This window comes from Orbicella franksi, chromosome 12, assembly GCF_964199315.1.
Source record: "Orbicella franksi chromosome 12, jaOrbFran1.1, whole genome shotgun sequence".
NCBI classification, from domain to species: domain Eukaryota; kingdom Metazoa; phylum Cnidaria; class Anthozoa; order Scleractinia; family Merulinidae; genus Orbicella; species Orbicella franksi.
Window position 1 is genome coordinate 9328762 of NC_138156.1, and position 27481 is coordinate 9356242.

The window sequence follows — 27481 nt, forward strand, 5'->3', positions numbered from 1 at the left end:
TTCTCAATTTCGTTCGTTTCTCTGCCCTTTTACACTGGCTACCTTTTGCATTGCATGTTCTTTCTGGCTGCAGCGAAAAGTTGGATGTTAATTACGGGCGAAGCCTAGAAATGGACCTTGATCAATCATAGGCGTTGTGGACCATTTCACTACCGTTTTTGCACCAAAACTGATAACCTTGTTTTTCGATTTGCGACGTCGGAATGTCGTCGATATCTAAACCTGACCATTGTGCGGAAAGGGCTAGCCTAGCACTACTATCAGCTTATCAAGAATATCTGATGACATTTAAATTGATGACGTCACAAGTGGTACAAAGAGCACGACCATTAATTATGCATATATGCGTAGTTGGTATTCAAAGGGTTAAGTGCACACGAATCAAGCAGGATGGCTGTTTATCCACAAAGGATTTTCTGCAAGAGTCTTTGGCTACCAGTGTCCATATGAGGTTGCTGCTCACAAAATGTGTCAGCCTTGGAAGGGAAAATGAACGTTTTTCTAATTGAATGGAAAACTAGCACCAAGAAATTAAAACTGCAGTATAAAGTGGCTGCCAAGGTGCCCTTCAGGCGAGTACAGTTTGTGAGTCCGACAATGCAATTCTTTCTGCAGGATTTTTTTTTCCTTCACTTAATTCTTCTCTGCGCGAATTTTTTTTTTCAGCCACCCTCCCTTGCATGAATTTTTTTGTTTTGTTTTTTTCCCCACCCGCCAATCACTTTTTTAATGGTCCGTCCCTTAAAGGTTTGCTTTATGGAAACTCTTCAAATATTCCTGGAGACTCCATGGCGGCAAGTTAAACCGCAAATTAATTAGATTAGACTTTGAGGCGGCGCAGTGGTTCTTTACAGATTCCAAAACTGACTTTTTCTCACCAAAAAGGCTCTAAGGCGTTGAGAAGTATAATGGGACGAGGAAACTCAGTTCCTCAAGTCTACAGATTTCACAGCGTTTTGTAAAGGTTATACAGTTTTTTATGCGTCTGGTTGTTTCAAGTCTTCAATAAGGTAACGCTGTTTACCTTCAATAATATCTTCTCGTTTAAATAGGTTTTGATATCGATATAATTTGAAAAAACTACGATCATTGTTGGCAACAGAGCGAGACCATACTATCGCGTGACGATGTTATAATTTAATTAGTTCTTGTCATAAAATGAGTCAGAAAAATTATCCAGAATCAACACCAATCTGCCGTTTACCGTTAGCTACTATTGCAGACTGCATGATGTTTAGCTGTCTTGCTGGTAACAGCTCCATGTAGTTCTAATAACCAAAGCCTCTTATCGACTGCCGAAATCAAACCTTGATAAAAGTACGCTTGATATCACATATCCTAAGGTGAAATAAATTCTAAGTTTGTGTTTTCCCCTGTATATCGCTGCCAAAGAAACTTGTTGGATTAAACTTATCATAACTGTTAAGAAGAGTGCTCTGAGTGCTGCTACATCCAGAGGCTTTTAATTCACAAAAAATAACTCTTGCCCGCCTTGCGTGCCTATGGCTCATACAGTGTCAATATAACACCTAAACAAAGCACATTATCTTAACCAATATTTTGCCCAAAACAAAAGATGGGCCCAGAAATCAGTAGAAGCTTCGAAACGATAATCGGAGCCCCTCATTAAGAAAATGGGTTAGTAAAAGAAAATTTTGAAGCGGCGTAATAAGACACTCATTCATACTTCTAAGACTCAGGAAAATCTTTTCTGATTTGGAATAAGATATTTCTTTTCACCCAGATCTTTTACCTGTATCGTTACACAGTATTATTTTTGCTTCTGTACAGTGTAACTCCAAGTAAAGAGATGTCTTTGAAGATCTTTTTTATCAAGTGAATACGGATAACCTGAATCGGTGGGATCCAGGGAACCAAATCTGCGACAATCAATGAGCAAACAATTTCTTGAAGCCAGTCTGATGGCCTCTGAAAATCCTACTGGATTGTTTTGAATTGAATTCAGATACTTAAAACTATCGTAAAATATTCGTCTTGTGTCAGCATCTTGCAGTCAAGAACAACATCAGTAAATTCTTGTCACTGTCATTTCTTACCGCAAATCACTTTACGGTGTGTCAAATTATAATGGCTGTGTCGCAGTTTTTCTCGTAACGCACTCAGATTAGTAGGAAAAGTTACTTTATTTAGGAAATTGAAATAAGGAATCACGTATTGTACATCACCTTTGTGTGATTAAAGCAAATATACAAGGCATTACTACTGAATTAACAATCAGGAATCGAATGTTCAGTGATATTATTCACATAATATTGTAGAATTTTGAAATTGCAACTGCTAAACTACAAAATAACAAAATTACAAGCAATTGTAAAGTTAATATATGAAGAAACAATCAATTCTATACTATATAAGAACCCTATTTACATCGGCAGGCTCTTTAACGGCCTATCTCGTATCAGATTGAGACTGCCTCACATGTTGAAAAGATCATAACTGTTCAAAGTCAAGAGATTTTTTCGTCAAAGTCCATTATAGTTTCCAAGGTGCTACAAAATTAGGCTGAATGGAAATCTCCTGAATACACAAATTTATTGAACCTGGGTGATATATTTCAAAACTGAGAGCTTTCATCCTCAGTGTATTTGACTGTATTTGAAAAAGTCAATTAATTAACCATTTCTTTTACAGTAAAAAGAAACCCCGGAAATTGTCCTTGTTCAACTTTCGTTCCATTGTTGCTCTCAGAACTGTTTCGAAAATCAAATCTAACTCCTGAACAAACAACAGAATGTTGACCGTTTTGACCAAAACAGGAGTTGGTGCCCTCAGAAATAAAGGCTTCCACACGGTATCTGACACTCCTCGTTATGTCAACTGGAATGTCGAAGAAAACATTGAAACCGCAGTAAGAAACTTGTTCTGACCTGATACACATTGAAGAAAATTTTCCTGATTTCTCAGAAAGGATATTATCCTTATATAAATTTCTTACCCTGATATTGACAGAGTAATTACAATCTTTACTTCCACAAAGTGTCACTCCAAGTAAGGAGATGTCTTTGTCGACCCCAAAACGAAGACAGTCTTTTTTACCAGGTGAATAAGGATAACCTGAGCCAGTGGGAACCGCGGAACCAAATCTGCAACAACGCTCAAACAATTCCTTGAAACCAGTACGTTTGCTCTCTGGAAATCCTACTGGAGTGTTTCGAATTGAGTTCAAATGTTTCACTATCGTAATCTGAGATTCATCTTGTGTCAGTATCTTGCAGTCAAGAACAACATCAGCAAATTCATGTTGGGTCATTACTGGAAAACGTATTCCTTTCACAATCCCAGAGATCAGTAGAAGCTTCGAAACGATAATCGGAGCCCTTCATTAAGAAAACGGGTTGGTAAAAGAAAATATTGAAGCGGCGTAATAAGACACTCATTCATACTTCTAAGACTCAGGAAAATCTTTTCCGATTTGGAATCAAGATATTTCTTTTCACCCAGATCTTTTACCCGTATCGTTACACTGACAATACACGGTATTATTTTTGCTTCTGTACAGTGTAACTCCAAGTAAGGAGATATCTTTGAAGATCTTCTTCATCAGGTAAATACGTATAACCTGAATCAGTGTGATCCAGGGAACCAAATTTGCGACAGTCAATGATCAAACAATTTCTTGAAGCCAGTCTGATGGTCTCTAAAAATCCTACTGGATTGTTTTGAATTGAATTCAGATACTTAAAACTATCGTTAAAGATTCTTCTTGTGTCAGTATTTTGCAGTCAAGAACATCATCAGCGAATTCTTATCACTGCCATTTCGTACTGCAAATCACTTAACGGTGTGTCAAATCATAATGGTTGCGTCGCAGTTTTTCTCGCAACGCGCTCAGATCTGTAGGAAAGGTTACTTTACTTAGGAAATTGAAACAAGGAATCACGTATTGTACATCGCATTTGTGTGATCAAAGCAAATATACAAGGCATTGCTACTGAAATACACCGACACTTAAATAAAGTGATTATTATTATTATTATTATTATTATTATTATTATAATTAGCATTCAGGAATAGAATATTGTAATTGCAACTGCTAAACTACAAAATAACAAAATTACAAGCAATTGTAAAATTAACATAGAAAGAAGCAATCCATTCTATTCTAGATAAGAACCCTATTTACATCAGCAGGCTTTTTAACACCCTTTCTCGCATTAATCGAGCTAATTGAGACTGCCTCACATGTCGAAAAGTTCACAAGAAGTCCATTATAGTTTCCTAGTTGCTTCATTTTTAGGCTGAATTGAAAGCGTCTGAACAAACAAATTTATTGAACCTAGTCCTTTCATCCTGTATTTGACTGTATTTGAATAGGTCAAGTAATTAACCATTTATTTTACAATAAAAAGAAACCCTGGAAATTGTCCTCGACTGACTGTAGTTCCATTGCTACTCACAGTACTGTCTTCAAAATCAAATCTAACCCCTGAACAAACCACAGAACATTGACCATTTTGACCAAAACAAGAGTTGGCACGGCCAGAAATGGTAGCTTCTACACGGTAACTGACAGCTTTGTTTATGTCAACTGGACTGTCAAAGAAAACATCAAAACCATAGTAGGAAACTGGGTCTGACTCGATACGAACTGAAGAAAAATTACCCGTCTTGTTACAAATATTATTCCACATAAAGAGTTCAAAGTGATCTATTTGAATAGCTACAGAATAATCACAATTTTTGCTTCCGCAGAGTGTTAATCCAGGTAAGGAGATGTTTTTGTCAACTGTAAAAAGAAGACAGTCTTTTTTACCAGGTAAAACAGGATAAGGATAACCTGAGCCAGTGTCGACCACGGATTCAAATCTGCAAAAACGCTCAAACAATTCCGTACCAGTTCGTTTGGTCTTTGGAAATACCACTTGGGTGTCTGGAACTGAATTCAAAAATTTAACAACCTGAAAAGCTTCCTCTGGGCTCAGTATCATGCAATCTAGAACAACAGCAGCAAATTCATATTGAGTCATCACTGGAAAACGTATTCCTTTCACAATCCGTTCTCCGAGAATTCGTCTTTTGTCACTTCCATCTGTCGATAAACCTTGTTCTTCACATCTCTTTGTCGCCCACAAATTCACCGCTTTGAACAACTCTATCTCCTGAATGTTCAAAGTGTCCCGTTCGACAACTGCTTCAAGTAAGGATCTCTCAATTGTCGCAAATCCATCTGATTTCACAACCTCTTCTGCTTCTTCATCGATCACTATCCAGCAGCGATCCACCAGGTTTTGCTCTTCAAAATTCTGTGTTTGTGGCAGGATACCTAAAACATTCGATGCATCTAAGTTATCCAGCAGATATTCCGCACATTTATCAGCCAGTGAAGGTACCATGTATTTCTTCACTAAATACAACACTCCCATCACATTACTTCCGCTCAAGATCACTTCATCGCTGTACATCTAACGAAACAACTCCAACAGACTGTCGTACTCACCGTTAGGCAGTTCAATAGAATCTGTAGTGTCCGCCAGCTCACCGTAAAACATGGCTTCAAACACAGGACTGCTAATCGACAACACAAACTTGTGAGCAGGAATCACTTGTTTACTTTCACTTTCGCCATTGCGCCCTCCTCGCACAACAAACTTGACATCGCTGAAGAGATCATTGTTGAACATGTGCTTGCTTCTTTCTCTGATAGTTGGCTTTGTTGTTTGCCAGTTTTTCTCGATCACAGACATGGTTATGTGGTTAAATTCAGCGAGATTTTCAGCTGTCTGGAAGGCGTTGTTTGTGAGAAACTCTGGAAACTGACTAAATTGAACTGATTAGTCAGTCAGAGCTAGTCAGCGGTGGTCGAAAAATTTGCATCTCATTTTACCAGCGGGTGACGCAGGGGTGACGCTTCACGCTAGCCTGAGTTTGTACGAACTCGTTACATCTGAGGAATCAGTCGTATTTAATGTGAAGTCAGCTTATATCAATATCCCAAGGAAGCTTAATATCCAGCTTAGTCAGGCCCAAGCCGGAAGCTATAGTACCTCCTTGAAAATGCACAGCCGAGAAAGGGATGTGGATCGGAGATAAAATAGAAGATATTTCACAATTTTAAATTCTCGCCTCTTTCCGAATTATTAAAAAAAGTTCTTATTATTACTATCGTTTAAATTATTTTCCATTTCCTTGGTAAGCAAAGCCCTTCATAGCCTTGGTAAGCAAAGCCCTCCATAGCCTTGGACCCAAATAAGAATTTTAATACAATATATAGATATTCAACGTCAAGAAAAAAGCTACCCTACGCCTTTTTGCAGGCGCAAACGGGAAAGAAATTATGAGATTTAAAGCCACATCAGCCTTAGCTGGTTTCCATGCGGGTCCTCTATCCTGGTGGAATTGGAATTTGGAGATGTTTGTTTATGTTGAGGGAGGAAAACCAGAGAACCCGGAGAAAAACTCGGAACAAGGCGAGAATCAAGAACATACTCAACCCACATATGGCACCGGGCCGGACTCGAACCCGGGCCACATTGGCGGGAGGCGAGCGCTCTCACCACTCCGTCATCCCTCCTCTTCCCAAAAAGGGGTGGGGGAGGCGAAAAACACGAGGAAGAATGTATGAGAGTTAACGAATGACTTGTAAACTAACTTGTTAACTAACCTATTCTTCACTTCGGCCTCTTTAGGATGACGCAAGCTGAACAGCTCAAAACTGCACCACGTTGTCAGAGTTGCCCTATGCTGCAGTACTGTGACTACGTTGCATATGTCTGCAGAAAAAGGAGGGTCTGGCAATTTCATTACATACGTATAACCCAAGTATACGTGGAGAAGACAACCGACATAAGAGATTTTTAAAAGCACGTTCCATATTTCATTGAAAATTATTGACTGAAGAGTTTTTAAATTAAAAGACATTATCATGATTAAAAAGGATTCTGTGATTACGTATACAAACGGGCGATTCTTTAGCTTTCGTTTAACCTGTACAATATGTGAATAAAAAAATTCTGTTCACACTATCTCAGTAACAAGAGGTCTTTGGGAAAATTCTTAAGGGAAACATTCGCTCAGATCCTAAAGCCTAAAATCCCTCGTCATTAAAAGCGGGATTCTAAAAGATGAGTTTCCCAGAGAAGCAGACTACAAGGAGTCCCTCTTTCGCTTAGTCCGTAGAGCGTGAATCGAAAGAAGGTCTCGCTCGACGGACTAAGCGAAAGAGGGACTTCTTGTAGGAAAAAAACCCTTAAGTCTACGTGAAAGACTACAGTCGAACCTCTGATTGCCACCAGCTCTCGTAAGCGACCACCTCTCTTCAGCGACCAGTTTTCTAAAGTGCCAAACGTCTTCCACTCTCGTCACTATAATTGGAACCTCTTGTAAGCGACCTCCACTCGTAAGCGACCACGCCCACTTTTCGAGCTAAAAGTTTGACATTTTCGTTTGTGTTTAACCTCCCGTAAGCGACCACTTGATAGAAAATGGAGCAGAAATTCGGCAGAAATTGGATAATAAGGTGTTGTAATATTATCGCATTCCTTGGTAGTACAAAAGACGGAACTTTCTCATTGGAAAGTACGGAATTTTTTTTCTCGAAATTGACCTTTTCATGATGAATAAAACATTTAAAAATTTAAAGAAAAATGCACATCTACTGTACTCTCTCAGTCTTAAAAGAGACGACGTTTTAAAAAAGTCTTATAACTACAATGAATTATTACTTATTTACTGCTTAGGCAAGAAGAGTTAACAGCTAACATGTAAATCACCAGCAATATAATAGGGCTGTCAAATTTAAAGCTAGACAACATTAAAGATTAAGGATTTTTTTTTTCGGGGTCAAGTTCCCTGCATGAATTTATTTTTTTGGGGGGGGGGGATGGGGTGGGAGGGGAGATATTCTACTGTCACAATCCGAATCTTGAAACCCGTCACAATCGGATTGACTGTAACAAGCTTCAAACAAATGATTTTTATCTTTCACACAGTCGTTTTGCTTTACTGTCAGAATTCTACTCCGGGGGAAACATAACCAAGTATCAGACACATTTAAGTGCTATTGTCTAACCGGATGGGACTGTACTACAATCTCTTGTTTGATGTTTAGGGAAATATCTTCAATAATATCTTCCCCTTGTAATAATATTCATTCTTGGCATGCAGTGAATCACGATTTCAGCTAGGAATCTCTGAGTGGCCGTCCAGCAACAAATATGGGGCCAAACGGCTTATTCCCCTAGATGAATAAGAAAATTTTGCGAAATTGAAGGGTTTTTTTGTTGCGTTTTCCACGATTCTCAGCCGATAAATTTAATGTATCGATTGGACTTGAATGATAATGCATCGTTTACTTTGTCAAAAACCTAAACTAGATTGAAACAGCCTGTACTAAATGCATCGGTTGTGTTAACACCTCAATGATTCTCTTTGATTAGGACATTTGTCCGACGTTGATCTCAGCGGTCATCTTAGGGGAGGTGTTACGTTTCGCCATGGGTGTGCACATCTGTTTCCACAATCGTCATTTATACAGGTCAGTTGTGAAATCACTCCAATATGCCGAGGCTTTCAAAACACGGTATGTGCTTGCTCAAGTGCAAACGAATCAAGCAGGATGGCTGTTTATCCATAGAGGTTTTTCTGCAAGGGTCTTTAACTACCAGTGTCCATGATGAGGTTGCTGCTCACAAAATGTGTCAGCCTTGAAAGGGAAAAATGAACGTTTTCCTAATTAAATAGAAAACCAGGTGAATGGGGATTCCACCAGGCCCAAGAAATTATAACTGCAGTATAAAGTGGCTACCGAAGTGTCCTTCAGGCGAGTACAGTTTGTGAGCCCGACAATACAATTCACTCTGCGGGATTTTTTTTTCTTCACTTCTCCTTTGCGCGAATTTTTTTCAGTCACCCTCCCTTGCATGAGTTTTTTTGTTTTGTTTTTTTCCCCACCCCGCTATCACTTTTTTAATGGTCCGTCCCTTAAAGGTTTGTTTTATGGAAACTCAAATATTCAAATATTCCTGAAGACTCTATGGCGGCAAGTTAAGCTGCAAATTAAATTAGAGTAGACTTTGAGGCGACACAGTAGTTCTTTACAGATTCCTTACGTAGTTCAAAGAGGTAAACTTACGTCTTTCTATAACTGACGTTTTGTCACCAAAAAGGCTCTCAGGCGTTCAGAAGGGTAATGGGACGAGGACACTCAGTTCCTTAAGTCTACAGATTTCACGGCGTTTCGTAAAATTTATACAGTTTTTCATGTTTCTGGTTGTTTCAAGTCTTCAATTAGGTAACGCTGTTTACCGTCAATAATATCTTCTCGTTTAAATAGGTTTTGATATCGATATAATTTGAAGTGGTTTCGTGGAATATCAAAACCGAAAAAACTACGATCATTGTTGGCAGCAGAGTGAGACCATACTATCGCGTGACGTGTTATAATGTAATTGGTTCTTGTCGTAAAATGAGTCAGAAAAATTATCCAGAATCAACACCAATCTGCGCTTACCGTTAGCTACTATTACAGACTGCATGGTGTTAGGTTGCCTTGCTGGTAACAGCTCCATGTAGTTTTAATACACTAATCTACGGTGGCTCATAGGGACAAAACACTTTGATAGGGACAAAACACTTCCACAGATCACAAAACACTTACTCGGATGGAAAACACTCGCTCAGAAAAAAAACAATTGCTGGGATGGAAAACACTTGCACGGGTGACAAAACACTTGCACAGATCGAAAACAATTCTACTAATACAAACACTTTCACAAATCACTATACATTTCCACAAATACGAAACACCCCCACAAATCACAAAACACTTGCACAACCTGAATAAGTTATCGAACAGTTAACACATGCAGAGTGCCTCTTGACTTGGCTACTAAGGCTCTAAGGCCGGGATACTAAGGTCAGCTCGCACTTCGCGGGTCTAGCAAACTTCGAACTTCAACTGGAAGGTGAGTACGTGTTCTATCGTATATTCTAATGCTGTTATTCGGTCTGATTTGCTAGTATTGCTCCCTGTCCGAGCAAGTGCTGGAAAGATTTCCGTATAACCCCATACATTTATTATGCATGCAGAATTATTAATTATGTATGCGCTCTATTGTTTTTGAAGACAATAGCAACTCCCTAAGGTATTGAATATATCCATTGATAATTACTACTTACTGTGTGAATAAAAGAGGATTTGATTGCGCGCTGTGGCGCGCTACAGCGCGTTGTCTTTTCGCATATTCTCTTCTTCCCCCAGCTCCTCTCTTCCCTCTTTTTCTTCTCCATATTACCCAGGCTCCTTACGAATTTTGTTTTCCTTTTTTTTCTTGTACCCCATCAGGTCTCGAACCACTGATCTTTCGCACACCTCTCGCTTACCAGTCTCTCTTCTACACTTCTACACTACGAGGTTCAGTTGAGAATTACCCCTCCAAAAATAATTTTTATTTTACTTGACTAGTTCGCATTCCAAAATATTAACATTACAATTTACTTATTCACGTGTTTAACGCATGTTACACGCTGCACGAAAACATGCATCGCATGTGTGGGTCCCTGGTGAATAAAAGGGGGGGGGGGGTGATTTCTTTCTTTCTCCCAATCGCTTCTCACAGTCAACCACAGCCTAAACTTCGTGACCCAGACACAGGTGCGCACACCCAGCGCATTGAAAATACATGGTGGGGAGTCAAACGAAGTATGCCTCGTAAAGTAACATCCCAAGATCTGTTCGAAAGCTATCTACAGGAATGGTTGTGGCGTCAGCACTATGGAGATGATCCTTTTGGAAACATTATCAAGCATATCGCGACTTATACGAAGCGCGCAAAGATGCGTAAATTGTTCCTCGTACCACTGTATGCACTGTTCGTGATCTGATCGCCACTTCATGGAGGAAAGAAACAAACTACACAGCTTCATCGCATGGGTCTGAATTTGAGGAAGGAAATCAAGGGGAAAAAAACGCGGAGAGACGTGGCAGGTAAGCTAGAATTTTATTTCACTTTGTTTACATTTAAAAAATTAGTATAATAGTCGCTAACCCGCGCAACAGATTATAGCTAACCGCAAGCAGCCGGTTTTGCTTAGGCCTAAAACAGTATTTTTAAGCTTTTTTAAACTAGCGAACAGGTCTAAATCGCTATTATTTTAAACAGTTTTAAACCTGCGCTCAGTTAAAAAATACGGTAAATGCGCCCAAAATTATGATATTTCGTTTCGGTTTTCCGTAATTTAGACCTAAAGTCTCCAAGAAGTGTTTTCCATCCGAGCAAGTGTTTTCTATCCGAGCAAGCGTTTTGTGATTTGTGGAGGTATTTTGTCACTATGGAAGTGTTTTGTCCCCATGAGCCACCGTACTAATCGACTGTTAAAATCAAACCTTGATAAAAGTACACTTGATATCACATATCCGAAGGTGAAATAAATTCTAAATTTGTGTTTTTCCCTGTACATCGTTGCCAAACAAACTTGTTGGATTAACCTTATCATAACTGTTAAGAAGAGTGCTCTGAGTGCAGCTACATCCAGGGGTTTTTAATTCACAAAAAATAACTCTTGCCCGCCTTGCGTGCCTATGGCTCATAGTGTCAATATAACACCTAAACAAAGCACATTATCTTAACCATTATTTTGCCCAAAACAAAAGATGGGCCCAGAAATCAGTAGAAGCTTCGAAACGATAATCGGAGCCCCTCATTAACAAAACGGGTTGGTCAAAGAAAATATTGAAGCGGCGTAATAAGACACTCATTCATACTTGTAAGAATCATGAAAATCTTTTCTGATTTGGAATTAAAATATTTCTTTTCGCCCAGATCTTTCACCTGTATCGTTACACTGAGAATTCACGCTATTATTTTTGCTTCTGTACAGTGTAACTCCAAGTGAGATGTCTTTGAAGATCTTTTTTATCAGGTGAACACAGATAACTCAAATCACTGTGATCCAGGGAACCAAATCTGCGACAATCAATGAGCAAACAATTTCTTGAAGTCAGTCTGATGGTCTTTGAAAATCGTACTGGAATATTCTGAATTGAATTCAGATACTTAAAACTATTGTAAAAGATTCGTCTTGTGCCAGTGTATTGCATTCAAGAAAATCATCAGCAAATTCTTGTCACTGCCATTTCTTATCGCAAATTACTTTACTTTAGGGCATGTCAAATCATAATGGTTGTGTCGCAGTTTTTCTCACAACGCACTCTGGTCATTAGGAAAGGCTACTTTATTTAGGAAATTGAAACAAGAGCTCACGTATTGCACATCGCATTTGTGTGATCAAAGCAAATATACAAGGCATTACTACTGAATTAGCATTCAGGAATCGAATGTTCAATAATATCATTCACATAATATTGTAGAGTATTGCAATTGCAACTGCTAAACTACAAAATAACAAAACTACGAGCAATTGTAGAGTTAATATATGAAGAAACAATCGATTCTATACTATATAAGAACCCGGCTATTTACATTGGCAGGCTTTTTAACGCCCTGTCTCGTATCAATTGAGACTGCCTCACATGATTGCTGAAAAGTTTGCAAGATAACTGTTCAAAGTCAAGAGATTATCTCTTGTCAAAGTCCATTATAGTTCCAAGGTGCTACAAATTTAGGCTGAATGGAAATCTCCAATTTATTGAACCTGAGTGATATATTTCAAAACTGAGAGCTTTCATCCTCAGTGTATTTGAATTCAGTAAAAAGAAACTCTGGAAATTGTCCTCGTCCAACTTTCGTTCCATTGCTACTCAGATCACTGTCTCTAAAATCAAATCTAACCCCCGAACACATTACAGAACGTTGACCATTTTGACCAAAACAAGAGTTAGCGCGGCCAGAAATGGAGGCTTCCAAACGGTGTCTGAACCCTTTTTCTATGTCAACTGAACTGTCGAAAAAAACATTGAAACCGTAGTAAGAACCCAGGTCTGACTCGATACACATTGAAGAAAATGTTCCTGTTTTGGAACAAAGATCACGAGAACCATGCAAACGTTTTATCTTAATAGCTACAGAATAATCACAATTTTTGCTTCCACAGAGTGTTACTCCAAGTAAGGATATGTCTTTGTTGACCTCAAAAAGAAGACAGTCTTGTTTATCAGGTGAATAAGGATAACCTGAGCCAGTGTGAACCACGGAACCAAATCTGCAACATCGTTCAAAAAATTCCTTCAAACCAGTACGTTTAGTCTCTGGAAATCCCACTGGAGTGTCTGGAACTGAATTGAAATATTTGAACAGGTTAAAAGCTTCGTCTTGTGTCAGTATCTTGCAGTCAAGAACTACAGAAGCAAATTCATGTTGGGTCATCACTGGAAAACGTATCCATTTCACAATCCGTTCTCCAAGAATTCTTCTTTTTTCACTTCCATCTGCCGATAAGCCTTGTTCTTCACATCTCTTTGTCGCCCACAAATTCACCGCTTTGAACAACTCTATCTCCTGAATGTTCAAAGTGTCACGTTCGATAACTGCTTCAAGTAAGGATCTCTGAATTGTCGCAAATCCATCTGATTTCACAGCCTCTTCTGTTTCTTTATCGATCACTTCCCAGCATTGATCCACCAGGTTTTGCTCTTCAAATTTCTGAGCTTGTGGCAAGATGCTGAAAACATTTGATGCATCTAAGCTATCCTGCAGATATTCCGCACATTTATCAGCCAATGAAGGCACCATGTATTTCTTTGCCAAATACAACACTCCCATCACATTACTTCCGCTCAAGATCACTTCATCGCTGTACATGTAACGAAACAACTCCAACAGACTCTCGTACTTACAGTCAGGCAGTTCAATAGAGTCTACAGTCTCCGCCAGCTCACCGTAAAACATGACTTCAAACACAGGACTGCTAATCGACAACACAAACTTGTGAGCAGGAATCACTTGTTTACTTTCACTTTCGCCATTGCGCCCTCCTCGCACAACAAACTTCACATCGCTGAAGAGATTTTTGTTGAACATGTGCTTGCTTCTTTCTCTGATAGTTGGCTTTGTTGTTTGCCAGTTTTTCTCGATCACAGACATGGCTGTGTGGTTACAATCAGCGAGATTTTCAGCTGTCTGGAAGGCGTTGTTTGTGAGAAACTCTGGAAACTGAATAAATTGAACTGATTAGTCAGTCAGCGGTGGTCGAACAAGTATGCATCTCATTTTACTAACGGTCACGCTTCATGCTAGCCTGAGTTTGTACGAACTCGTTACATCTGAGGAATCAGTCGTATTTAATATCCCAACGAAGTTTAATATCCAGCTTAATATCACAAGCCGGAATCTAAAGTACCTCCTTGAAAATGCTCAGCCGACAAATGGGTGTACATAGATCGTAGATAAAATGGAAGATATTTCACAATTTTGAAATCACGCCACTCTCCGAATTTATGAAAAAAGTTTTTATTATTTTTATTGTTTAAATTATTTCCCATTTCCTTGGTAAGCAAAGCCCTTCATAGCCTTGGTAAGCAAATTCCTCCATAGCCTTGGACCCAAATAAGAATTTTAATACAATATATAGATATTCAACGTCAAGAAAAAAGCTACCCTACGCCTTTTTGCAGGTGCAAACGCAAAAGAAATTAAGAGATTTAAAGCCACATCAGCCTTAGCTGGTTTCCATGCGGGTCCTCTATCCTGGTGGAATTGGAATTTGGAGATGTTGGTTTATGTTGAGGGAGGAAAACCGGAGAACCCGGAGAAAAACTCGGAACAAGGCGAGAACCAACAACAAACTCAACCCACATATGGCACCGGGCCGGAATCGGACCCGGGCCACACTGGTGGGAGGCGAGCGCTCTCACCACTCCGCCATCCCTGCTCTCCCCAAAAAGGGGTAGGGGAGGCGAAAAACACGAGGAAGAATGTATGACAGTTAACGAATGACTGGTAAACTAACCTATTCTGCACTTGGGCCTCTTTAGGATGACACAAGTTGAGCAGCTCAAAACTGCACCACGTTGTCAGAGTTGCGCTATGCTGCAATACTGTGACTATACTTTGCATATGTCTGCAGAAAAAGGAGGGTCTGGCGATTTCATTACATACGTATGACCCAAGCATACATGGAGAAGACAAACGACGTGAGACTTTCATTTTTACAAGCACGTTCCATATTTCATTGAAAATTATTGACTAAAGGGTTTTTAAATTAAAATATATTATCATGATTTGAAAAGGATTCTATGGTAACGTAGACAAACGGGCGAAGTTTTTGCTTTCGTTTAACCTGTACTGTATATGTGAATAGAAAACTTCTGTTCACACTATCTCAGTAACAAGACGTCTTTAGGAAAATTCTTAAGGGAAACATTCGCTCAAATCCTAAAGCCAAAAATCCCTCCTTATTAAAAAGATTCTAAAAGATGAGTTTCCCAGAGAAGGAGAATCAAAAGAAGGTCTCGCTCGACGGACTAAGCAAAAGAGGGGCTATTCGCAGTCTGCTAGGCAAAGAACCCTTAAGTCTACGTGAAAGACCACAGTCGAACCTCCGGTTGCCACCACCGCTCGTAAGCGACCACCTCTCCTCAGCAAACAGTTTTCCAAAATACCAAAAGTTTTCCACGCTCATCACTATGTTTGGAACCTCTTGTAGGCGACTTCCTCTCGTAAGCGACCACGGCCACTTTCAGAGCTAAAAGTGATAGAAAATGGAGCAGAAATTCGGCAGAAATTGGATAATAAGGTGTTGTAATACAGTTCAACCGCTATTAAGCGGCCACCTATTAAACGGCCACCCTTATTAGGCGACCAGTAATCAAAGTCCCGATGAAGGCTTTTCTATTGTTTTTATCTCTATTTAGACGCCAACCCCTTTTAAGCGGCCACTATCCATTTCCCCGAGGGTGGCCGTTTAATAGGGGTTGAACTGTATTATCGCAGTCCTTGGTAGTAAAAAAGACGGAAATTTCTCATTGGGAAGTACCGCATTTTTTTCGAAATTGACCCTTTCATGATGAATAAATCATTTAAAAATTTAAAAAAAAATGCACATCTACTGTACTCTACTAGTCTTAAAAGAGACGACCTTTTAAAAATGTCTTATAATTACAGAAAATTAGAACGTATTTACTGCTCCGTCAAGAACAGTTAACAGTTAACATGCAAATCACCAGCAATATAATAGGGCTGTCAAATTTAAACTTAGCAATCCAATCCTTATTAGTTGATGTTCAGTCCCCCTAACGTTTTTTCGGGGTCAAGTTCCCTGCACGAATTTTTTTTTTTGGCGGGGGGGTCGGAGATATTCTACTGTCATAATCTGAATCTTGACACTCGCCACAATCAGATTGCCTGGAATAAGCTTCAAACAAATAATTTTTATCTTTCACACAGTCGTTTTTCTTTACTGTCAAAATTCTACTCCGAGGGAAACATAACCAAGTATCAGACACATTTAAGTGCTGTTACCTAACTGATGGGACTGCATTGCATATTTTGTGTTTGATTTTTAGGGAAATATCTTCAATAATATCTTCCCCTTGTAATAAAATTCATTTTTGGCATGCAGTGAAGCAAGGTTTTAGCTAGGAATCTCGGAGTGGCCGTCCAGAAACAAATATGGGGCCAAACGGCTTATTCCCGTAGAGGAATAAGAAAATTTTGCGAAATTGAAGCCTTTTTCAACGGTTGCGTTTTCCACGATTCTCAGCCGATAAATTTAATGTATCGATTGGACTTGAATGATAATGCATCGAATACTTTGTCAAAAACTTAAAATAGATTGAAACAGCCTGTGCTAAATGCATCGGTTGTGTTAACACCTCAATGTTTCTCTTTGATTACGACATTTGTTCAACGTTGATCTTAGCGGCCATCTTAAGTGTTACGGTTCGCCAAGGGTGTGCACATCTGTGTCCACAATCGTCATTTATACATGTCAGATGTGAAATCACTTGCCGAGGCTTTCAAAACACGGGTTTTGGTTGCTTAAGTGCACACGAATCAAGCAGGATGGCTGTTTATCCATAAAGCTTTTTCTCCAAGGGTCTTTGGTTACCAGTGTCCATATGAGGTTGCTGCTCACAAAATGTGTCAGCCTTGGAAGGGGAAAATGAACGTTTTCCTAATTGAATAGAAAACCAGGACCAAGAAATTAAAACTTCAGTATAAAGTGGCTGCCAAGGTGTGCTTCAGACGTGCACAGTTTGTGAGCCCGACAGTGCAATTCTTTCTGCAGGATTTTTTTTCCCTTCACTTAATTCTTCTCCGCGCGAATTTGTTTTTTCAGTCACCCTCCCTTGCATGAATTTTTTTGTTTTGTTTTTTTCCCCACCCGCCAATCACTTTTTTAATGGTCCGTCCCTTAAAGGTTTGCTTTATGGAAACTCTTCAAATATTCCTGGAGACTCCATGGCGGCAAGTTAAACCGCAAATTAATTAGATTAGACTTTGAGGCGGCGCAGTGGTTCTTTACAGATTCCAAAACTGACTTTTTCTCACCAAAAAGGCTCTAAGGCGTTGAGAAGTATAATGGGACGAGGAAACTCAGTTCCTCAAGTCTACAGATTTCACAGCGTTTTGTAAAGGTTATACAGTTTTTTATGCGTCTGGTTGTTTCAAGTCTTCAATAAGGTAACGCTGTTTACCTTCAATAATATCTTCTCGTTTAAATAGGTTTTGATATCGATATAATTTGAAAAAACTACGATCATTGTTGGCAACAGAGCGAGACCATACTATCGCGTGACGATGTTATAATTTAATTAGTTCTTGTCATAAAATGAGTCAGAAAAATTATCCAGAATCAACACCAATCTGCCGTTTACCGTTAGCTACTATTGCAGACTGCATGATGTTTAGCTGTCTTGCTGGTAACAGCTCCATGTAGTTCTAATAACCAAAGCCTCTTATCGACTGCCGAAATCAAACCTTGATAAAAGTACGCTTGATATCACATATCCTAAGGTGAAATAAATTCTAAGTTTGTGTTTTCCCCTGTATATCGCTGCCAAAGAAACTTGTTGGATTAAACTTATCATAACTGTTAAGAAGAGTGCTCTGAGTGCTGCTACATCCAGAGGCTTTTAATTCACAAAAAATAACTCTTGCCCGCCTTGCGTGCCTATGGCTCATACAGTGTCAATATAACACCTAAACAAAGCACATTATCTTAACCAATATTTTGCCCAAAACAAAAGATGGGCCCAGAAATCAGTAGAAGCTTCGAAACGATAATCGGAGCCCCTCATTAAGAAAATGGGTTAGTAAAAGAAAATTTTGAAGCGGCGTAATAAGACACTCATTCATACTTCTAAGACTCAGGAAAATCTTTTCTGATTTGGAATAAGATATTTCTTTTCACCCAGATCTTTTACCTGTATCGTTACACAGTATTATTTTTGCTTCTGTACAGTGTAACTCCAAGTAAAGAGATGTCTTTGAAGATCTTTTTTATCAAGTGAATACGGATAACCTGAATCGGTGGGATCCAGGGAACCAAATCTGCGACAATCAATGAGCAAACAATTTCTTGAAGCCAGTCTGATGGCCTCTGAAAATCCTACTGGATTGTTTTGAATTGAATTCAGATACTTAAAACTATCGTAAAATATTCGTCTTGTGTCAGTATATTGCAGTCAAGAACAACATCAGTAAATTCTTGTCACTGTCATTTCTTACCGCAAATCACTTTACGGTGTGTCAAATTATAATGGCTGTGTCGCAGTTTTTCTCGTAACGCACTCAGATTAGTAGGAAAAGTTACTTTATTTAGGAAATTGAAATAAGGAATCACGTATTGTACATCACCTTTGTGTGATTAAAGCAAATATATAAGGCATTACTACTGAATTAACAATCAGGAATCGAATGTTCAGTGATATTATTCACATAATATTGTAGAATTTTGAAATTGCAACTGCTAAACTACAAAATAACAAAATTACAAGCAATTGTAAAGTTAATATATGAAGAAACAATCAATTCTATACTTTATAAGAACCCTATTTACACGGGCAGGCTCTTTAACGGCCGATCTCGTATCAGATTGAGACTGCCTCACATGTTGAAAAGATCATAACTGTTCAAAGTCAAGAGATTTTCTCTTGTCAAAGTCCGTTATAGTTTCCAAGGTGCTACAAAATTAGGCTGAATGGAAATCTCCTGAATACACAAATTTATTGAACCTGGGTGATATATTTCAAAACTGAGAGCTTTCATCCTCAGTGTATTTGACTGTATTTGACAAAGTCAATTAATTAACCATTTCTTTTACAGTAAAAAGAAACCCCGGAAATTGTCCTTGTTCAACTTTCGTTCCATTGTTGCTCTCAGAACTGTTTCGAAAATCAAATCTAACTCCTGAACAAACAACAGAATGTTGACCGTTTTGACCAAAACAGGAGTTGGTGCCCTCAGAAATAAAGGCTTCCACACGGTATCTGACACTCCTCTTTATGTCAACTGGAATGTCGAAGAAAACATTGAAACCGCAGTAAGAAACTTGTTCTGACCTGATACACATTGAAGAAAATTTTCCTGATTTCTCAGAAAGGATATTATCCTTATATAAATTTCTTACCCTGATATTGACAGAGTAATTACAATCTTTACTTCCACAAAGTGTCACTCCAAGTAAGGAGATGTCTTTGTCGACCCCAAAACGAAGACAGTCTTTTTTACCAGGTGAATAAGGATAACCTGAGCCAGTGGGAACCGCGGAACCAAATCTGCAACAACGCTCAACCAATTCCTTCAAACCAGTACGTTTGGTCTCTGGAAATCCTACTGGAGTGTTTCGAATTGAATTCAAATGTTTCACTATCGTAATAGATTCATCTTGTGTCAGTATCTTGCAGTCAAGAACAACATCAGCAAATTCATGTTGGGTCATTACGGGAAAACGTATTCCTTTCACAATCTCAGAGATCAGTAGAAGCTTCGAAACGATAATCGGAGCCCTTCATTAAGAAAACGAGTTGGTAAAAGAAAGTATTGAAGCGGCGTAATAAGACACTCATTCATACTTCTAAGACTCAGGAAAATCTTTTCCGATTTGGAATCAAGATATTTCTTTTCACCCAAATCTTTTACCCGTATCGTTACACTGACAATACACGGTATTATTTTTGCTTCTGTACAGTGTAACTCCAAGTAAGGAGATATCTTTGAAGATCTTCTTCATCAGATAAATACGGATAACCTGAATCAGTGTGATCCAGGGAACCAAATTTGCGACAGTCAATGATCAAACAATTTCTTGAAGCCAGTCTGATGGTCTCTAAAAATCCTACTGGATTGTTTTGAATTGAATTCAGGTACTTAAAACTATCGTTAAAGATTCGTCTTGTGTCAGTATTTTGCAGTCAAGAACATCATCAGCGAATTCTTATCACTGCCATTTCGTACTGCAAATCACTTAACGGTGTGTCAAATCATAATGGTTGTGTCGCAGTTTTTCTCGCAACGCGCTCAGGTCTGTAGGAAAGGTTACTTTACTTAGGAAATTGAAACAAGGAATCACGTATTGCACATCGCATTTGTGTGATCAAAGCAAATATACAAGGCATTACTACTAAATTAGCATTCAGGAATAGAATATTGTAATTGCAACTGCTAAACTACAAAATAACAAAATTACAAGCAATTGTAAAATCAACATAGAAAGAAGCAATCCATTCTATTCTAGATAAGAAGCCTATTTACATCGGCAGGCTTTTTAACACCCTTTCTCGCATTAATTGAGCTAATTGAGACTGCCTCACATGTCGAAAAGTTCACAAGAAGTCCATTATAGTTTCCTAGTTGCTTCATTTTTAGGCTGAATTGAAAGCGTCTGAACAAACAAATTTATTGAACCTAGTCCTTTCATCCTGTATTTGACTGTATTTGAATAGGTCAAGTAATTAACCATTTATTTTACAATAAAAAGAAACCCTGGAAATTGTCCTCGACTGACTGTAGTTCCATTGCTACTCACAGTACTGTCTTCAAAATCAAATCTAACCCCTGAACAAACCACAGAACATTGACCATTTTGACCAAAACAAGAGTTGGCACGGCCAGAAATGGTAGCTTCTACACGGTAACTGACAGCTTTGTTTATGTCTACTGGACTGTCAAAGAAAACATCGAAACCATAGTAGGAAACTAGGTCTGACTCGATACGAACTGAAGAAAAATTACCCGTCTTGTTACAAACATTATTCCACATAAAGAGTTCAAAGTGATCTATTTGAATAGCTACAGAATAATCACAATTTTTGCTTCCGCAGAGTGTTAATCCAGGTAAGGAGATGTTTTTGTCAACTGTAAAAAGAAGACAGTCTTTTTTACCAGGTAAAACAGGATAAGGATAACCTGAGCCAGTGTCGACCACGGATTCAAATCTGCAAAAACGCTCAAACAATTCCGTACCAGTTCGTTTGGTCTTTGGAAATACCACTTGGGTGTCTGGAACTGAATTCAAAAATTTAACAACCTGAAAAGCTTCCTCTGGGCTCAGTATCATGCAATCTAGAACAACAGCAGCAAATTCATGTTGAGTCATCACTGGAAAACGTATTCCTTTCACAATCCGTTCTCCGAGAATTCGTCTTTTGTCACTTCCATCTGTTGATAAGCCTTGTTCTTCACATCTCTTTGTCGCCCACAAATTCACCGCTTTGAACAACTCTATCTCCTGAATGTTCAAAGTGTCCCGTTCGACAACTGCTTCAAGTAAGGATCTCTCAATTGTCGCAAATCCATCTGATTTCACAGCCTCTTCTGCTTCTTCATCGATCACTATCCAGCAGCGATCCACCAGGTTTTGCTCTTCAAAATTCTGTGCTTGTGGTAGGATACCAAAAACATTCGATGCATCTAAGTTATCCAGCAGATATTCCGCACATTTATCAGCCAGTGAAGGTACCATGTATTTCTTCGCTAAATACAACACTCCCGTCACATTACTTCCGCTCAAGATCACTTCATCGCTGTACATGTAACGAAACAACTCCAACAGACTGTCGTACTCACCATCAGGCAGTTCAATAGAATCTGTAGTGTCCACCAGCTCACCGTAAAACATGGCTTCAAACACAGGACTGCTAATCGACAACACAAACTTGTGAGCAGGAATCACTTGTTTACTTTCACTTTGGCCATTGCGCCCTCCTCGCACAACAAACTTGACATCGCTGAAGAGATCATTGTTGAACATGTGCTTGCTTCTTTCTCTGATAGTTGGCTTTGTTGTTTGCCAGTTTTTCTCGATAACAGACATGGCTATGTGGTTACAATCAGCGAGATTTTTAGCTGTCTGGAAGGCTTTGTTTGTGAGAAACTCTGGAAACTGAATAAATTGAACTGATTAGTCAGTCAGAGCTAGTCAGCGGTGGTCGAACAAATTTGCATCTCATTTTACTAGCGGGTGACGCAGGGGTGACGCTTCACGCTAGCCTGAGTTTGTACGAACTCGTTACATCTGAGGAATCAGTAGTATTTAATGTGAAGCCAGCTTATATTAATATCCGAACGAAGCTTAATATCCAGCTTAGTCAGGCCCAAGCCGGAAGCTATAGTACCTCCTTGAAAATGCACAGCCGAGAAAGGGATGTGGATCGGAGATAAAATGGAAGATATTTCAGAATTTTAAACTCTCGCCTCTTTACGAATTATTAAAAAAAGTTTTTATTATTACTATTGTTGAAATTACTTTCCATTTCGTTGGTAAGCAAAGCCCTTCATAGCCTTGGTAAGCAAAGCCCTCCATAGCCTTGGACCCAAATAAGAATTTTAATACCATATATAGATATTCAACGTCACGAAAAAAGCTACCCTACGCCTTTTTGCAGGCGCAAACGGAAAAGAAATTAAGAGATTTAAAGCCACATCAGCCTTAGCTGGTTTCCATGCGGGTCCTCTATCCTGGTGGAATTGGAATTTGGAGATGTTGGTTTATTTTGAGGGAGGAAAACCGGAGAACCCGGAGAAAAACTCGGAACAATGCGAGAACCAAGAACAAACTCAACCCACATATGGCGCCGGGCCGGAATCGAACCTGGGCCACATTATATTGGTGGGAGGCGAGCGCTCTCACCACTCCGCCATCCCTGCTCTCCCCAGAAAGGGGTAGGGGAGGCAAAAAACACGAGGAAGAATGTATGACAGTTAACGAATGACTTGTAAAGTTAGTCTAAGGCCCAGTTCAGACGCCGAACTTTTTATGAGCCGAAGTTAATTCGAATTTGGACCGACCCAAATTATCAAAAGTACACCTGTTGATTCAGATGTCGAACTTAACTCACCGAACTTTATTTAGTTTAAACTAAATCACATCGAAATGTCAGCGATTTTCAAGCAAAGTGAAAACTGCTTGGAAAATATACGTTATAATAATTTATGCATCAGGTTCGGCTCATGAAAAGTTCGACGTCTGATTCAAAGCCGTCCCAAAGCCGAAATTCCCGGCTGAGCTAGGCGGGAAGAACGGCTGGGCCGTTCCAAATTCAAATAGTCGTTCTTAACTGATTCAAACATCGAACTTTTCATGTGCTTAATACAATGTATTTGGTTCGGCTCATGGAGGGGGGCGTAAAGGGGGTCCGAAAACCGCAACTGAAACCGCGTAGAAGAAAACGTAAAAAACAGCAATACCGCATGGAAATTTACCAAAAATACCGAAACCGTAGTTACAAATGTGGTACGGCGCCGCCATCATTACTTCTAGTTCGCCATTCCATTAGAAATACGATCTTATTTACTTTGATAAAAGTGTAGGTTAATGTTAATCAAATCATGATCATCGCACTCATAAAATAATATTGTAATATTGTAAATGATCTTATCATCGTGTACTCTGATGAGTATCGACGACTTCAATGACTCCGTAAAAGATCAATAATTGACACGCGTCCGTGGGCCTGACTTCGTTATGCTGCTGTGGAACAAAAATAAGCGCGCTCGCGCCTGCACGAATACTGCTGAGTTACGCAATTGAAAAACACCGATGTTTACGACTTCAGCACTGGAAACCACTCGAATGTTACACAACGCAAGCTTTCCGCGAGCTTTTTTTGGTGAAAATTTGTCAAGATGATAGTTTTCAAGCTCAAATATCCCGAATACGAGCTCGGAACACCCATTTTATGCCGCAATTTGACTGAATCAACCTTAAATTTCATTTAACATCTTTCCAAGAAGAATTTTGAATAACCCGAAGACAACGTAGTCAGCCCCATTAAGTGTAGGCTCGAGTTCGGGGGAGGAGCGCGCGCTCCTTTTCCGAACAGCGGCTGGTAATCGAGCCTACATGAAGTGTTCAGTAAATCAAACGATTGTTGAAACGTTATAACTCTCCCGAAGCGAGTTCTTGCTCCCAGAAGAAACGTCGCTGAGCTTCCAATCTCTCCTTTAAGGAACATCGTTTCTCCCTGACCATCCTCATGACCACTTCTTCTTGCTCGGCAAACATTGTCCTGCACGAGGCCACGGCAAATACTGTAGGAAATCTGAGCGAAAGATTCCCAGCCCGGAAAGTCAACAAGTCGACGTATCATTGAATAAAATGGTTAATCAATGTATGTTATTGGCCGGCTGGGAGGTCCGTATAGGGAAAAACTGTGACCTCGGGCAGCATTTTCAAGCCCGAGGTCACAGTTTTTCACTATACGGACCGACCCTAAGCCGGACAATAACATGTATATCTTTTTTTTCTTGCGGTAAATTGGCGTACAAGTGGGTTTGTTTACGCAACTTTGTCATTGAATTGGCTTACGCGCCGTCTAGCTACAGACTCTACAAACCATTGGTAAAAAATCTAACGAGCGAACGAGCGAGTAACTCAGATACTAGTCAAAGAAAGATGTATTAAAGAACAGATTTATACCGAACTACTCTATGTTAGTTGCATTTAGTTCGCCATTTAAGTTCTCTAAAAGTGTTTTTCCGGTGTGAAATTTCGTGCAAAGTTTGAAGTTGTACTACAAAAACAATTTCTGTCCGTCGTTACGAATCACTCGAAATCAGACTTTTCTACCGTAAATTGAGCGGCAGATAGCGAGGAAATTCGTGAAGTGTATTCCACAGAAATTCTCTCAAATACGGCAACGATTGGAGAGGTAAACTCGACTGAAATTGACTTGTTTTTTAATCAAAATTGTACAGAGAGAGACAGAGGATTACGCGCCATTACAGCGCCGAGCTACAAACAGCCAAACAAACTCTCACAACTTCAAGAAACTCGATTGAATTTACATACAGTGACTTTCCTTGCCATTTTAAGGTGAATAGAGATAAAGTTGCGCTGATTAATCGTCTATGGAAGTGTAAAAAGGACGAAAGATGACGATTACCGCTAATTCATTCACGAAAATAGATCAACTTGACGGATTCCGCCCGCTGTGGCGGTCTGGATGAGAAAATTCCGCCCGCTCCAGGAACCAATCAGATTGCAGGATTTGTTGAATTCCGCCCGCTCATGAGCCGAGAAAAAGATAATACCAATTATACTTCGCCAAAACTCGCCTCATATAATAATGTATTTCCTTTCTTGCTTCAAAATAAAACAGCGAAATTCAAAGAATACATCCAAAAAAGGAAAAAACATCAACGTCATAAGGCATCCGGGACCTCACACTGAGAGCCCCTCTATCACCCAGGGCCACCCCAAAGTATCGCCGTTTTGCTTCGCTCCCCCGTGCGAGAAGATGGCAGACAAAGATGAGCTCGTCAGTGGATGCGATATCTCAGGTAATCCACCTTCTCTTGCCACTCTTAGCAGCCATCGTGACCCTAGTCCGATAGCTGAACTCTTATCGAACAGTACGTTCATCGCCTCTCTATCCGAAGCTGTTGCAAAACAAATTTCTGTTTCATCGAACTTTGCAAGTTCATCCACCGGTTCCCTCGCCAGTTCAACAAACGAGACGGATCCCAGTAAACCATCTGGGTCATCAAAATCGGTTATTAACTCCGGTGAAGCCTCCGGATCAACAAAGGCTCAGCTACGAAAGACAAACGTGCTCCTGAAGGAGATGAGCCAAACGCAAGCAACAATAAGAAACCTCGTGTTCAGATACCTCCACTCATTACAATTGATGGGTAGGTTCGAATGATTTGCCGGCCTCTGTAGAACTAAAGGATGAACTTACAACCTCTGGCCGCTGGGAAGCATCAGATGAGTTGTCTGCTCTACTTCCCTTGTTATTTACGAAGGAACTTTCCGCGTTTGAACAACGGGCGATCGTGAAAGATTTCCCGCGCCCGAACGTGGAATGCGTTTTTACTCCTAACCGGGATTCGTACTTGGGTGACTTGGTCCCACAAGCTAAACCTGTGGATAAACCGATAAAAAAGTCATAAGACCTCATCCTTGATGTTACTGGCCCACTAGCAATGGCGTGAGAGCACATGAATAGCGCCGAAACCTTTGTCGGTGGATGTAATCCAGACCTGCATTTCTAAAGCCCTGTTTTTACTAGGAAATGCCTGCAGCCACATGACTACCTGGCGCCGGAGGCTTGTTCTGGATAAACTTGGCTCTGATTACGGTTCCCTCGCTAAAGAAAGCTTTCCAGAATGCAAGAAAGATTTGTTTGGCCCAGGCTTGGAAGAAAAGGTTAGTAAACGTACCGAAACCGCCAAGGTGATCTCGTCTGCCTTGCGTAAACCTGGCCATGTTTGAAAAAAGTTTTTTCATGCTCGGCCCTCCCAAAGCTCAAAGCCGAGCTGGGAGGGCCATTACAGCCCGCGAGGCAACAGTTTTTTCAGAGGCAGATCGTCCCACAACCGCACCCCTTGGAGGGGCGGCCGATTTCACCGGAGAGGGTCTTCCAGGGGGACACCCAACATCTCAAGCCTCTAATTTCCCAAGGTAGTTTGCAAATCCAGATTTATTGTTAAGCACAAATTTAACTCCTTTGGGAGGTCGGTTGCAAAGTTTTCTTCCCCAGTGGCAACTTCAGACCCCTGGGTACTAAATGTTATCTAAGGGTACCGCCTCCCCTTGTTGATGGAACCATTTCAGAGTCACATACCCAGTACACATGTGTCAGATACTCAAGCCAGCTTAATAGACGAAGAAGTCAAAGAAATGAAACAAAAAGGGGCAGTTCATGCAGTTCCCAACTCTCACCCGCGAGACGATTTTGTCAGTTCTCTTTTTATAGTTCCCAAAAAGGGAGGAGGTCAACACCCCGTTATCAATCTCAAAGGGCTAAATCAATTCTTAGAATACCAGCATTTCAAAATGGAGGGTATTCACATGTTGCGGGATCTTCTCAAAGAAAACGACCACCTAGTAAAGATCGATTTAAAAGACGCATACTTTACCATTCCAATTTGGAAAAACCATCAAAAGTATCTCAGATTCCTTTGGAAAGATACCCTCCTGGAATTCTTGTGCCTCCCCTTTGGGCTAGCTTCAGCACCCCTGGTGTTCACCAAGATACTAAGACCAGTCGTAGCATTGTTACGCAAACAAGGTGTACGACTGATTATTTATTTGGACGACATCCTGATCATGGCAGAGTCAGTCGAGATAGCCAAAGCCCATGCCAACCTGGCAGTCAACTTGGTAACCAGCTTGGGCT

At 39.9% G+C, this 27481-nt stretch overlaps 1 protein-coding gene and 4 pseudogenes across 1 annotated transcript; 1 reads left to right on the forward strand and 4 right to left on the reverse strand.

Annotated features, from left to right (window-relative positions):
• Positions 1–4224: 4224 nt before the first annotated feature.
• Positions 4225–5772, reverse strand: LOC145463943 (BTB/POZ domain-containing protein 6-like; annotated as a pseudogene).
• Positions 5773–12626: 6854 nt separating this feature from the next.
• Positions 12627–14129, reverse strand: LOC145463867 (BTB/POZ domain-containing protein 6 pseudogene; annotated as a pseudogene).
• A 5232-nt stretch (positions 14130–19361) lies between these two features.
• Positions 19362–19800, reverse strand: LOC145463868 (BTB/POZ domain-containing protein 6-A-like). Its single transcript, XM_081447661.1, has 2 exons — positions 19489–19800; positions 19362–19370 (listed from the first exon to the last, which is right to left on the reverse strand). The coding sequence occupies exons 1-2, from the start codon at positions 19798–19800 to the stop codon at positions 19362–19364; spliced, it is 321 nt and encodes a 106-aa protein (XP_081303787.1).
• Positions 19801–20413: 613 nt separating this feature from the next.
• LOC145463474 (BTB/POZ domain-containing protein 6 pseudogene) lies at positions 20414–22537 on the reverse strand (annotated as a pseudogene).
• A 747-nt stretch (positions 22538–23284) lies between these two features.
• On the forward strand, positions 23285–26780 carry LOC145463432 (uncharacterized; annotated as a pseudogene).
• Positions 26781–27481: the final 701 nt, after the last annotated feature.

What these genes read in the sequence shown, in the direction of transcription:
- LOC145463868 (XM_081447661.1), bottom strand. Translation starts at nt 19,800, where the DNA reads ATGACCCAACATGAATTTGCTGATGTTGTTCTTGACTGCAAGATACTG.